The following is a 15,152-nucleotide window of genomic DNA, read 5'->3' as shown; positions in this document are numbered from 1 at the left end:
AACTTTCCCCCATAGTAAACCACTCTTCTGCATATGGTTCATAGCTAATTGTCAACATCTGTCGATGCCCATCAGATATGGAGTAAAACACAGCTGGAACTTTTTGTTAGAGTTCAGATAAAGTGACCATCATCCAGCAGATAATTGAGTGATAAACCAGACATAAGACAGAATTCCCCAGTTCACTGGGATTAATGATCATTGTTAATAACTACTCATCACAATATATACTAAGCTATAAAAAAAGAGAATAGACTGAACTCTGATTTTCATATGTGATCTGCCTTATTTTAGCACTTTATTTTTGAAACTACATGATAAGACCCAATGTATTGGCTTTATTGTACGCTGGTTGTTATTTGCTATTTAGGGCACATTGCATTAAGAGTCGAGTCATCTATGTTGGGAGGGTGAGAATGCTTTGTATGCGTAGTGATGACCAAGATAATGCTCTCCTTACTTTGGCAAGTAAAAGTACTGTGTGCCCTGGGTACCTAAGTTTATATGATCCATCTGAGTTGGTGAGATGTGTCCCAGGGCCATGGCGTGTGGGCAACTCCACTGAGGGACAAGTTTATTGAGTTGACTGGCCTACCTGAAGGATGTGTGCAAACCATTCCAAGTGGTTATACTAAGTAGCCTGAGAGGTATATTTATGAACAAGATTAGGAAATCTAGAGAGTCATCAAATATTGAGGAAAGCAACCCAAAAGAGGTGTCAAAGTGGAGTAATTTTTATTCTGCTTTCCTAGCATGTTGTGAGATGTTATGGTGTGACAGAATTTTGCATTTTAACACATTTACTCCTCTTCTTTATCTCTTCCCTTTCTTGCTAGATATTTTAGAGTATTAACTGAATGGGAAATGCCCTTTATAGCCATATATAGAGATAACAAAACTTTCTTCTGTGTGGTAAATGGACTCAGTACCAACTCTAACATTTACAGTTCAATCCTCATCTCATTGCTCACTCATCCATGGCCTCATTTATTTGCTTTAAAAGGAAATATTATACGTATGGAATGAACCAAAGTGGTGCATTAAAGGAATTACTTTGCCCGAGAAGAAGTTGTCGACCTGCGAAACAGTTGACTTTTGGCTGAAAGTGGGAGCTGGTGTTGGGGCGTTCACAGCCGTTTTGTTGGTGGCTTTAACATGCTACTTTTGGAAAAAGAATCAGAAGTAAGTAATATCATTAGATGATCTTATGAGAACGGGGAAGTGTGTTTACACTATGAGGATTTTAGACCTAATTGTTGTATGTTGTCCATTCCCTTAGTACCGAGAGGCATTTCTGGTAAGGAAGGGATAGGCAAAGCATTTGGAAAAATAGCAAGGTTAAATAATTCTTATTTTGATAATTGAAAGTGGACAGAACATTAGTGATCACTGGATTAGTCATTTGTTCTAGAAATGAAAAACTCTCTAAGTTACCCTGATAGAAACAGGGAGGAGACTGGAAGGTGGCTGTGTTTTTCTTTCTTTGATGTAGTTTGACTTCTTGTTCTATCCGTTTCATTTAGAAAGATGTTTTTAAACAAATAGACAAAGCGAATGGGCAATTATCGTATTTATTTATTCCAAGTCTCAAAGACTCTGGTGCCAAACATTGAGTCCAACCCCTGCATGCATCTGTTACATGGCTTGAATCTTTGGAGATGATTTAGAGCTTAGTGGGATGTGGCAGATCTATGTTCTAATTTCTAGGAATAATTATAATATCTGAAGTCATCACTAAAGAGAAAAACCACAAATGAATTAGAGATACAGCAACACGTAAAGCGTCTGCTCAGTATTCTCATTGTCATGATCTAACCCCTGGAAAAGGTGAACTGGTATCACATTCATACATTAAGCAAAGGCATTTGGACCTCAAGGCTTTTCTTCGTTTTATAAATGTTCTATATAATTGGGCAGTTAGGTCAATGTAAAATAAGTGGTAAAATTAACTGGACTGGACTGATTCTCTGACATACTGTGGAACATTTTTATGCAGATAGTTAATAAGTGAGAAAATTTAAAGTTACAGCCACAGGTGAGGCAAATTTGCTGTTGGAGAAACTATACAGGACCATCAGGACTACTTTCGAAGCTGAAATAAGAATGTTTATAATAAATATGAATTTATTATTGCTACAAATGGCTGGATAATACTTCTCTATTGATTTACCCCTGCTTAGGCTGGAATACAAATATTCTAAATTAGTCATGACGACTAACTCGAAAGAGTGTGAACTCCCAGCTGCAGACAGCTGTGCCATCATGGAAGGAGAAGATAATGAAGAGGATGTTGTATATTCCAACAAACAGTCACTACTAGGAAAACTTAAGTCTTTGGCCACAAAGGTGAGAGCCGACTTTTAACCTGGAATTACTGAGCATTTATACACCAGGGGCCATACACCATTCATGCAAGATCTGCCATCCAGCACATATGTGCCTCGTGAGTATTTGCTCAATGAAAGTACTATTAGAAAGCTTATTATAGTGGATTAATAGCTGAATTTACACTACTTATGGGTTAATAAAGTAGAAATGACCTGTACAGCCTCCAGAGCCTTCAGAGTTTGAGAAGAAATTTTTCTATATTAAAATAATTCAATACTGAGTGACTCTACAGCTATTAAAAAATCTTTTTTTTTTTAAAAAGAAGTTTAACTTGGGAAGGGGAGAGGATCTAGAAGGGCATAGGGGGAGAAGAATATGATCAAAATGTATACATTTAAAATTGTTTTTAAATAAAAAATAAAATAAAAATATTGAAATATCTTTAAGAATTGACAAGGAACTATGGGCAACTAAGAAAAGCTGAGAACAGGAGAAATGGTCTTTTCCTTGGAAGAGCTCCTCCACTGGTTATTAAGTACCAAATGCTCAGTGTTGAAAATGTACACATACAGACCAAAAAGGCCATATTTATGAAAATAAATATGTTTCTGTAATAATAATTAAAAAAAGAGACCATGAGTCTGAATGAAAGAGTGATTATACATGGGTGGGCTCGGAGGGAGTAAAGAAAAAGGGGGAAATTATATGATTATATTATAATCTCAAAAATAATAATGAAAAGTTTCAAGATATCTTTGTATGCGGAAAAGTCAGTAGGTTTAAACAAAAGTGAAAATAAGTTAATGAATTTATTTCTATATGATAAATATGTATGCCATTATTTATATGATATGCAATTAGCAATAGCTGCCTTGGGGAATTGGAATCTAGTAAGCATCTTTGAAATAAAACGTTTGAGTAATTCTCAAGTTTTCACAAAGATCATGTATCATTTTATAATCCTTAAAACAAAGTTTGGTTAATAAAAGATCTCATATTTATCTATACTTTTTGTGTTTATTTCACAATAATATTTCCTTTCTATATAAAAATTAGTTAACTGGGCAGATGTCCATGGTATCATGTTGGGCGTCATCATGTTATTGGCTTTGTTGTGACAGCGTTATACAAAGAGAAAGTGAAACCTTCAATAGTGTTTGAAATGACATTTCTCTGACATTCTTCACTGTTGAGATAGGAGATAAGAAATGCCAGCTTACCCGCTGAAAATAGAAATAAATTGGATGAACAATCAGGAAGAAAGTGCATTTCAAATGATTTGCAACAAGAGGGACAAAGAACAAAGGCTGACATTGGCTGAGATGATTAAAATAGTTGCAATGCAGGCGAAGGATCATTTGCATTCCTAGAATGCAGATGGATGCCAGAAGAACATATTGGTACAAAAGGTGGAGATGCAATCCCCTGAGCAAACCGCCTAGCAAGGTCAGCCATGTCTATGAGCTCTAGGTTTGACAGAGAAGCCTTTCCACATTGAGTAAGATAGAAGAACCATGGAGATCATTCCTGATATTAACCATTGACCTTGGTATTCACACACGTCTACACACATGGGTCAGCACACATGTAAACCGGCATAAGCTCACAAGCACAGGAAGAGAGAAAAAGTATTTGTAGGCATGATTTAGTTAATAACCATTTTCTTTCATTCTCCTAGTTTGGGCCCATAAATGTAAAAATAATATGACTAGATTATATTTCTACTATATGTTTTTTTTATTAATTTGGGGTTTTCAGGAGAGTTTGATTATTGTGAAATAAGGTATAGCAACTATCAAAAATTAATCTTTTGCCCTGTGTGCTAGTGAATAAGTGAGCCTTCTAGTTTCATATATACCTACAGCAGAAAAACCAAAGACAGTTTAGAGTCCACAGAGATGTACTGGGCACAGCAACAGTAGCTGTGCCTGTTCCCAGTCCTCAGTTCTCAGTCATGTGCAGAAGAAATGATGACATTCGTTTGCATTCCTAAGCTTTGAAAATATGAGTTTTGTTCAGCACAACTAGGAAACATGTCCTTCCTTTGTTCTTTACTATATTGGACAGATAAGATGCCTGCCCACTGCTATAGACGGAGAAGCCATTTCCAAGACAAGTGGGCATGCCTGAAATTTACTATAGATGGAGAAAATACTTAACCTGAAAGGCTGCTTTCTATACAAACTTACTTTCCTACTTTTTTTTCCTCATTTGATATGTTCATATATTTATAAAACACATTTTCACCTTCATTCCTCATTCTTGAAAAATGGTGTGAAAGGAAACTAAATGGGTGTTTTGTCATAGGCTGTAGACAGAAGTGTAGGAAGACCATGGAATATCACCTCACAGTTATCCCTACACTGCTTTTCTCTATCATCTTGGCTTTTGATGGATTTTTCTCTGACTATATTCTATCCATCATTCTGGTTGGTGTGACTGCCGGAGGCTGGGATGAAACCTTATCCATTTTCTCTATACATCACTGAAATGAAGCCCGTGTCAATATTAAGCAGCAAGATGAGGCTGGTTTGCATCACTTAAGCATACACCAAATCCAGACACATCTAGCCAAACATAAACATATCATAAATCATTAGATTCTACTTTAGAGAAGTTAGTGCCTTTCTCTTTGACATTTCTACTCAGCCAGAGACCTTTCCACTGACAGGATGTCTCTGCCATAAGATTCAAGTGGAATAGGGACAAAAATTAAAAAAAAAAAACAACAACAAGAAAAACAACATAGAGACCTAATGTATTTCCAACTTTGTCTATATGAGCTCTGTGACCAATGTGTACACCTCAACTATAATTATCATTGTAATTTAAGATATGTCAATTGGTCAAGATAATGTACAATAGGATATATTAGTGGTTGTGCAGATTTTCACTGTCCAGTATGAATTACAGGATAATTATACTGTCTATACTAATGCACAGAGAATGGATTGATGTTACTTTGAATGTATATAGGACCATTGACTACCTAGTTAGAGGCAGAGACAAACACCTTTATTAAATAAATAACTGCATAGAATAATTATGAATAATAAATATGTTATTTGCTCATTTAGAAAGCTTCTCATACTTTCTAGTGGTTGCATAATATTTTGGGGATGTTTCCATAAAAATTGAAGGTTTTATTTTTTTAGTGATCATTCCTGAAGGTAAAATTACCATATTTTTAGGAGACTAGGAAGTTAACTTCTGGTTTCTACACTATGGTCTCAGAGGTATGGTAGAAGTCTTTGGAGTTCATTATTAGTTACAGTTGTTGGATACTTCAAGTAGGACCTATATCAGTTAGGAAACACAGTTAGTTGAGCCTACAAAGGAGCCTCTCTTTGGTGGCTAAAAAACAAATGTAGCAGTTTCAGTCCATCCCAAATAACCGTATCCCTTCTTTTTAAAGGTAGTCGGTCAATTCAGCTTTTCTGTTTGTACTACAAATGGGTTGGCATTTGTGACCCTGTGAGATGACTGAGTGATGGCCACGGGGATAGTGCTGTTGGTTAGTATTAGGACAGGAGCTGGGACCTTTTTTCCAGTGCACATGATTAATTTTTTTTAATAAGCCTGAAAGAAATGACCAGAAAATTGAGAGTGGGGCAGGTAGTGGATATGGTGGACCAGGAAGCCATATAAAGTAATTGTTCCATTTGAGAGAGCCACGCGTCAGCATTTTAGATGTGTCTTTCCAAGTGCCCATCAGCTAAGTTCTGCCCATGCATTGCCAGCATCCTGTTTCTATAGCTACAGAATCACTCATTTCTACTCCTTTCCAGTTGCCACTCGAATTTATTCTCTAGAACATTCAAGGGCAAGAGGTCCAGGGACCGTTACAGGGCTATGGAGATCCAACGTGTGTTTCACTTTTGTTAAAGTGTGCTGCTGCAGGAAGATAGAGTCTGCAGGCTATACAACAAAAGATTATTATGTACGGTCATGACAATACAAGACAGAGTTGCAGGTAGCATATATATGTTTTCTTACTGTCTGTTTAGTATCTATTAAGTCACCGTAAGGTGACTCTTCATGTAAAACTATACTTACTGACCAAAATTGTGTGAGACTCTATATTAGAGAGGTAAAGGCATAATCAGAAGCTTTTTTAAAAAAGTTAGTTTCTGAGAATTAACTCACTGTTTGATGATCCCTTATACATTCCAATGGTAGGAAGTGTGGAAGGCCCATTGATTTCAGCTTACTGCTGGATGACTTTTTTGATTAAAAAAAAAAAAGAAGTGTGTCATTGTCTTAAATAGTCCCCAAATCCATAATCTTTATATAGGGCAAACCTGGTGAAGCTAGCATTAGTACCACGAGTAAAGCAGAAAGAATCAAGGAGTAATGCCACCAAGTGCCTCGGGAAAAACTGACCAGCTGTTGCCATAAATCTCCTGCCTGACATTCTGTGGTAACCTCTATGTCAACAATACAGTTTTGGATCCCATGAGATGGCTTAGCAAGTAGAGGTGCTTATTGCTAATCCTAAAGCCCATATGGTAAAAGGAGAGAACTGGCTCTTAAAAGTTGTTCTATGACTTTCACACACACACCAGCACACACGTATATACACTAAATAAACAAATATGTATTTATATATGCAGAAGTAATTTGCAGTCATTTACTGTGCCTATAGCATCTACAGTGCTGTGTATATAATGGTGCATAGGGTGATGGATAAGTGTAGCCTTTGGGGCTTATGAAGTTTGTAAGAGAAGCTTGAGTCCCTTTGGTATTTTCATGAGTTCTTGCTGTGAACATTTCTCTGGCTGGCATGTTTGATTTATTCAGAAGCTAATATCTTTTTCCCTCCAGAGTTTATTTTCCTCAAGAAGAGTGTATAGTGTTCTAAGTGTCAGTCCCAACAGATGGATAATTTGCAAAAGCTCACGAGTCATTACATATATGCAAATCAGAGAGTGAGCACCTGTAGTAGCCAGGGACGACTGACAGGAACCAGCGACAGTAGTAAGTCATCCGTGGCATACACTAAGATGTGAATGAGCGAAGAATCTCACCGACCCTGTGGGGTTTTTTTTTTTTTTTTTTTTTTTTTTTTTTTTTTTTTTTTTTTTTGGCTCTTTTGAGTACAACAAAGTAAGATTTTGCTCAAAGCCTTATGGAAGGCTTCCTTTCTGTCCCCATCGACTCACAGTAAGTGGGACTGTCAAAGCGTAGAGTTGTAAGGTCAGCGTAGGAAGACTGGTCGGTGTGTATGTAGAACATAGCAACAAGTGAATAGAAGATTTCACAATAGCCGGATCATATCTGACGTGGATGTCAAATAGATAAGTGTGATGCAGAAGCACACTGTAGAAAGGTACACTGGGGACGAGGCTCTCTCGTATCACCAGACTCTGCAGTTAACAAAATCATCTGCTCCAGAAAATTCTTTCATAAGGTTGTTGTGAAGATTGTGATGATACACAGGTAGGGAGTACACCCTAAGTTTCTGGACAGTTTTTAAAATTTACTTTGCATCCCCTTCCCACAATCCTTCCCCCATTCCTCCTTCTCCTCTGAGTGGGTAGGGGTCTCCCTGGGTATCCCCCAACCCTGGCATTTCAAGTCTCTAGGTACACCACTGAGGCAGCCCAGCTAGAACACATCCTATATACAGGTAACAGCTTATCAGGATAGCCCCTATTTCAGTTATTCAAGACCTATATGAAGAACAAGCTGCACATCTGCTACATATATGTGGGGAGGCCTAGATTCAGGCTGTGTATGCCTCTGAGAGCCCCAAGGATCTGGGTTCGTTGACTATTAGATTTCCTGTAGAGTTCCTATCTCTTTTGGGGCCTGCAATCCTTCCCCCTATTCTTCTATAAGAATCTGCAAGTGCCATCCACTGTTTGGCTGTGGGTGTCTACATCTGTCTGAGTGAGCTGCTTGGTGGAGCCTCTCAGAGGACAGCCATGCTAGACTCCTGTCTGCAAGCCTAACAGAGCATCATCAATAGTGACAGGGACTGGTGCTTGCCTGTAGGAGTGTCTCAAATTGGGTTGGTTATTAGTTAGCTATTCCCTCAGTCTCTTCTCCATGCCTGCATTTCTTATCTGTGGGATGAAGTTTGGGTTGAAAGTTTTGTGGGTGGGTTGTTGTACCTATTGTTCTCCTGGGGTTTCTGCCTGGCTACAGGAAGTGGCCTCTTTAGGTTCCATATCCTCAGTCCTGTGGGTCACAGTTAAAGTCATCCCCATTTTTGGGCATCTACCTTATCCCAGGTCTCTGTCTCTTCCTGGAGATGCCCCTTATTCCCTTACCCACATTAGTTGCAGATTTCCATTTATTCTTGTGACCATCTGTCAGTCGCTCCTGTTCCTTCCCACACCTGATTCCAAACCCTCCCCATTTCCCTCCCCTCCCCTTCTCCCATCCAGTTCTCTCCCTCCACCTGCCTCTGATGATTCTTTTGTTCCCCCTTCTGAGTGTGATTCAAGCTTCCTCTTTTGTGCCTTTCTTCTTGTTCAGCTTCTTTGGGTCTGTGGAGTGTAGCACGTGTATCCTGTACTTTATGGCTCATACCCACTTATAAGTGAGTACGTCCCATTTGCATGCTCTGGACAGGTTTTAGCATACGCAGTGTTCCAGTTCAGAAGATTCTACATTTTGATTAGCTAACATGAAAAAAACATATAGAACATTCCAATAAGAACTGTTTTCATGGTAGACACAGATTCAAAGTGGGAGGTAGTCTGTTTATTAATCTCCTGCATAGATTCGGGGTTATAGCCCTGCCTATGTAGAAATAGGAATGTTTCTTATCATATCTCTGACTTTCATTGGGGTTTATCAAATACCTTTCCGAGTAGAGGTATCTAGGAAGACATATGCTAACACAGGCAGGATTGAGCTGAAGTGGTTGAACACAGTGAGAGACTATCACTTGGGTATCAGAAGGCAAAGGACTGTAAAACCTTGGCTCCCTCACTTGTTGCAAAATGGCAAAGGAGTTAGGAACCCCAGAGTAGCTTAAGGTCCTTCTTTAGGGATTGCTCCTGGTGGGAGAATATGTCTAGAGCTTCTTACTTGGGGGAAATACAAGCATGTAACATAATCTTACTGTGTTTTCAAATGTTAAAACAATGTCAACAGTCTCTTGAATGGGCATATATTCTGCATGTCCATATTATGTTCATTTCTGATCTATTCTTTGCTTAAACTTCTCACAGGTCTAGAAAGATTAGTGACTTGGGGTTACTACAGCCAGCACAGGCATGTTGAAAACTTCACTGCCAGGCTCCTTAGTAGAGACTCCATTGGTATGCATGCTCTTCAGTTCCTTTTTGTGACAGCAAATCTTAGGTTTTCTACTAATCATCGTCTTTCTGAGCACCCAATGACAGGGTAGATGAGGATCAAGCATGAAGGCAGAAAGAATGTCTGACATCAAATAGACTTTGTATTTATTCTTATTTACAGTAAGCTCGGCTGCTACACATTGTCCAACAAAGCTGCTATTTTCTATTCATCCAAAGTCATGCTGAATAGCAAGGTTGTTATGCGGACATACCTATTTTAGTTTTGAGACCTTCTGAATCGCAGGCCACATCACAACTTATTTTTGTGTGAGACCACAGAATTTCTGTGATTTTGGATTTGGATGTATCTTAAATACTGGAGCCCCTCCTACTCCCAAGAATCTATTGTAATCTAGGGTATGTTTTTGCTCCATTTTCTTGCGTCTAGTTAATGCTTGGGTTTAATATACAGGATGAAGGAAATGTCTAGGTGATAGTTGGCTGTAACGATTTATCTGGATTTTATTTGGTCAACTTCTTATAATACAGTGATCTCCTTATGCCTTATGACTCCATCTGAGAGCTAAAGGAAAGCACAAAGTCTAGCCAATTCTGTGCCAAAATGTTCTTGTAGAAATTTGTTTTCAAGAAAATCTTCCAGAGAAAACCAGTACTCTGTGATTGTTAGTCAGGAGCTGCACAAAATCTTGAGTAATTTTTTCCCTATCAGCTTTTATTTCATTAATTGATTTTCTGTGTGTGCATTTTTACTTATGTGTGTGCTTGTGTGTTTGGGGTCGGTGGACAGGTATATGTGTATGCATGTGTGTAGAGGCCAGAGGTCATTCCTAAAAGGTTTGGTCTCAGGTATTATTCTTTAGGGGCAGTCCACATTGTTTTCTGACACCGAGATCTCTCATTGGCCTGAGCACACCTAGTAGGTGAGGCTGCCTGGAAGTAAGCCCCCAAAGATTTGGCTATTTCATGTGTTGGGATTATAAGAACCCATCACTTCATGTTCTTTAAACATGGCACAGGAAACCTAACTTATGTTTGTATGTTTACAAGGATATACTGACCAACTGAAATGTCATTAATGACTCTCAAGTTTCCTTGAATAATCATGTTAACTTTGTTGTTTTGGCTAAAACTTAAGAGATTAGTAAATGTACTACTGGGCATGCCTGTGGGGGTATTTTCAGAGTTGATTGAATTATGAAATATCCCATTTGACAGCTCGGTCTCTTGATAGATTGCTTGATTAGGCAGTGGGACTTCCTTAGAGGAAGCAAGTCACTTGTGCCTAGTCTTGGGTCTTCATCTTACGGTAGCTCTTTCTTATATTTACCATCTGCTTTACCAAGCCTTCCCCATATGATCAACCAATTCCTCCAAAATTATGAACCAAATTAATCCTTCCATTGGCTTATATCTCCGAAGTCATTGGTCATAGTGGCATAAAGTAATTGACACAGCTTGGTAGAATCTCATGTTTTGAAATCTAAGATGGCCAAGCTGTTGCAGTTTCTAACATGCAAGGAGTCCTGCCACATCTTCACAATTCTAATTCACCAGGCTTCAAGCCATAAAAAGAATGCTTTCTGTTCCCTGCCATGATGAAGTTCAGTGTTAGTAGAGAGACTATATCTGAAGCCAGTGTTCTGCTTAGTAAGGAAGTCTTTCTGCCAGAGAAGAATCAATAGAAGAGCAGTGTTCAGCATCTGGCCTTTAAACCCTTGTTCTACTCCTCACTGCTGGGCATTTTCCTTCTCATTATCAGGCGATAAAACATAGGACCCCTTATGCTTTGAGGGTTTGTTCAATGGGTTTGCTGCAAACTTTATGGAATCTTGAGAACTCATTTTCTGTCAAGTCATGTTAATCAGCATCTGAAATTTGAATCCTTCCTTATTTACCAAACCATGTCACCATCATTTTCGTGTCTTCATTAGCAAAAAGAAAAAAAAAAGTCACTGTACTTTCGAGCCAACACATTGGTCTCTCGAGGTCTCATATTCTTTAGCATACCTGAGTCTCCCATGTTGGAAACAAAGCAATCTTTTAGTTATAATAGGAACAACAGCTAGAATTGGTTTTGTTTGTTCAATCTTGTAAAGAGCTAGAAGATGTCTGCATACCTAGCACCTTGTGAAGTGTAACCCCTGTCCTGGGGAACCTTCCTTTTGTATAGAGTGCTTCCTATTTGCTCTGTATGGGGAGAGTCTGTTTTGAACTTATAGGCCTATAATCAGAATTTGCCTTTGCTCAGGAAGAAGCTAACATCCCCATCACCCAAGGATTTGAGTTGAATTAACATATTTGAAACGACTATTTAGAATAAAAGACAAGCCATGTATTTGGATTATAGAAGCCAAGAGAGAAGGGCATCCTATAATTTACTCAGCTTTCTCTCAACTGGGCAGTATTCCCAAGGAAGGTAAATACTTTCTATAGGTGCCAGGGGACATTTTTAAGGAAAAGTGATACTTAAGCCATATCATAAAGAATGCCTGGAATTGCTCAGGAGAAGAGGATATTAAACTATTACGAAGACGTTCATGTGTCTCTTTATATTGTAGTACTCACACCCTCTTGTTATACTAGAGCCAGATCACTGAGAGATGTAAAAAGATTCTTAGACAAAGTCAAAGGGAATAATAGGTCAACAGAGGCACTCCTTCACGAGAAAGTTCCAAATATGCATTTTTAATAAGACAATTCCAGTCAGTGTGATCGTTTTGTCCACTTTTAAAAATTTATTGTTTTCAGTAATTAAGTCGACATACAAAGTAATGTGATTATCCTGACATTTTCACACACATGTTACACTTTTCGTTTCCCTCCCTTGCTACCCTCCCCTATCCCTTGCTCTTTCCCAGCACTCGTTAATAGCCCACCCCTTTTTATATCACATGAACTCCATTACTCTCTCTTTCCCTCCCCCTCCCACCTTCTAAACATCTACTCCTCCCATTTCATGGCTCCCTTTCTAGTTTTAACACCTACCCCCACCCACCCAGATAAACACATACAAGAGAAAACATGCAGTTTTGTCTTTCTTAAACTGGCTTATTTCACTCAACATAATAATTCAGCGTTTTATTCGCTTTTTCTACCTACAAAGACCATAATTTTACTTTTTCTCTTGGCTAAATAAGGTCCCATAATGTATATAATTACATCTTTTATCTTTTCATATATTTATGGACATCTAAGCTAGTGCCATTTTCTTCCTGTTGTAAATAATGCATTCATAAGTACAAATGTACACATATCCTTGTAGTTGTAGTTAGAGTCCTCTGAATAGATAGCCAGGAGAGATAAGTTGGGTCATGTGTAATTCTTCACTTGAGCTTTTGAAAAACCTTTCTATTAATTTCTGTGAGGGCTTTATCAGTTTAGGTTCCTACCAGCACTGAGAGTTCCTCCTCTCTTCTCACATTATTGCCAGAATTTGTTAGCATTTGTTATTCCAAAGACAGCAATTCTGACTGGGTGAAATGAAATCTCAAAGCAGTTTTAATTTGTATTTTCCTACAGGGTAAGAATGTTGAATACATTTAAAATATTTCTTAGATAGTTCTGTTTATTAAATTTTGTCCTATTTATGAGCCTGATGATTTTTTTTTTTTTTTTTGGTGCTTCATATTTGAATTGCTTTACAGGTCCCAAGTATTCATATAGAAGCACAAAGGATCCTGAATACCAAAATGGTTCTAAGCAGAAAGCCACTGATGAAATATCTGATATTAAATTATATAATGAAGTGATAATAACAAAAATCATATGGTACTGGCACAAAGACAAGCGTATAGAGCAATGGAATGTTTAGTAGATGACTTAGAAATTAAGCCCACACAGTGACAGTCACCTAACTTTTGACAAAAGTAACAAAACATACATTTTAAAAGACACCCTCTTCAACAACAGGTCCAGGGAAAACTGAACATCCACATGTAGAACAGTGAAACTGGATTCCCATTCCTCATCCTGCACACACATCACAACAGAAAAGAGACCTTAATATAGAACTTGAGAAGTTGAAACTGCGGGGTGAAAATACACAGAAATAGCCTTTAAGATAATGGCGGGGCAAAGACTTTTTGCAAAGGACCCCAGCAGCAGAGAAAATAATCTCAAGAATTAATAAGCAGGATCATATTAAATTTAAAAGCTTACACACAGCAAAGGAAGGGATTTTCATGGCGAAGAGACAGCCTTGTGCAGAAGAGGGAAAAAAGAAAAAAAAAAACTCTGTCAGAGTTTAGTTATTTATTTTTTCAGTTTAAATTGAAAATTTGAACTATTGCAGAAAATGAGGCAATTATAGGATACAAATCATTAACATACCACCTACATTTTATTATGTTTGCTTTGTTATATATCTGCTCATCTCCACATTTTTATCAGTGTCTTCTTATATTTTAGAGTCAGAGGGAGACTGCAATTTGCCTCACTCCTAAACACCAGGAATCTATTTTAAGGTGTCTTTAAGGCACTGGTTCTCAGCTTTCCTAATGCTGTGGCCCTTTGATAGAGTTCCTTATGTTGTGGTGACCCCCATGCCCCAACCATAACATCATCTCATTGCTACTTCATAACTGTAATTTCCCTACTCTTGTGAATCATAACTTGACTAAGGAGCCATGACCTACAAGTTGAGAGCCACTACTTTAGGCAAAGAACATGCATTGTGTGCACACACATGATTGCCTGAATTTTTGGAGAAAGTACTTCAAATTCTATGCCAATCTAGCACACTAGCTTCATCCTGAACGTGACCTTGAGCCCTTGTTCATGGAGTCAGGCGTCCATCTTCCAGGGACAATTGCTATAATGATCCTTGGAAACACAGGTTAGTTTTGTGTGTTTCAGAGCCTCACACAATCATATCACATAGTGTGTCATATCTCGTGCAAAGTTTTCTTTTACCCTTGAGGGTGTTTGTGAGAGATGCATACACACTATTTTAATCAGGAGTGGATTACTTTTTATTCATGAGTGGTGCCGTGTTCTATGGATACTGCTTGCTAATGGATGCCTATGCTGGTTCTAGTGTTTGAAGGGAGCTGCTGTGTACATCTAACCTTGATGTGTGCACACTTAAAAAATGGGTCTCCGAGATTTGAACAAGGAAAGCTCAACATTTTAAAATGTCTTTGCTTTATCTTATATTTTTAAGGGCATAACTTACTTGGTATGTTCCTAGTGCATCCGGATGTTTGTTCATTTGCCATGACTTCACTCAACAATCAAAAAAAAAAAAAAAAAAAAAAAAAAAGCTGCAATTAAGGTTTTTTTTTTTTTTTTTTTTTTTTTTTGATGGGTTTAAAAAATTTGTTTATTCTATGGTAATTTATAAAGTACTATTTGATATTGGGGTGGGGAAATGTGTTTGCTTTATTGTTGTTTTTAACCTTAGACACTGAGGAGACACATCCTGCATGTGTACACGGTCATTTGGCATCACAAGAACAGTAGCATTTTTTAGCACATAGGAGAAGGAATAGAGTGGCTGGGTGTAATGGGATGGTGAGGAAAGGCTTTGGGAGTTTGTGTAGGTTCTAGAGT

The 15,152-nt window shown here is 38.0% G+C and overlaps 1 protein-coding gene across 1 annotated transcript in view; it reads left to right on the top strand.

The window, feature by feature from the left end:
- The window catches only part of ELAPOR2 (endosome-lysosome associated apoptosis and autophagy regulator family member 2), a gene marked incomplete at both ends in the record, with an annotated part of 155,411 nt that overhangs the window by 138,837 nt on the left and 1,422 nt on the right, over window positions 1-15,152 (top strand). The window contains 2 exons of the mRNA XM_080936073.1: window positions 1,004-1,182; window positions 2,181-2,346. Of these exons, the coding sequence (XP_080792199.1) occupies window positions 1,004-1,182; window positions 2,181-2,346 (345 nt within the window). The remainder of the gene's footprint in view (window positions 1-1,003; window positions 1,183-2,180; window positions 2,347-15,152) is intronic.

This window comes from Micromys minutus (genome assembly GCF_963924665.1).
Source record: "Micromys minutus genome assembly, chromosome: 23".
Classification (NCBI taxonomy): domain Eukaryota; kingdom Metazoa; phylum Chordata; class Mammalia; order Rodentia; family Muridae; genus Micromys; species Micromys minutus.
This window is presented reverse-complemented; position numbering and strand designations above follow the sequence as displayed.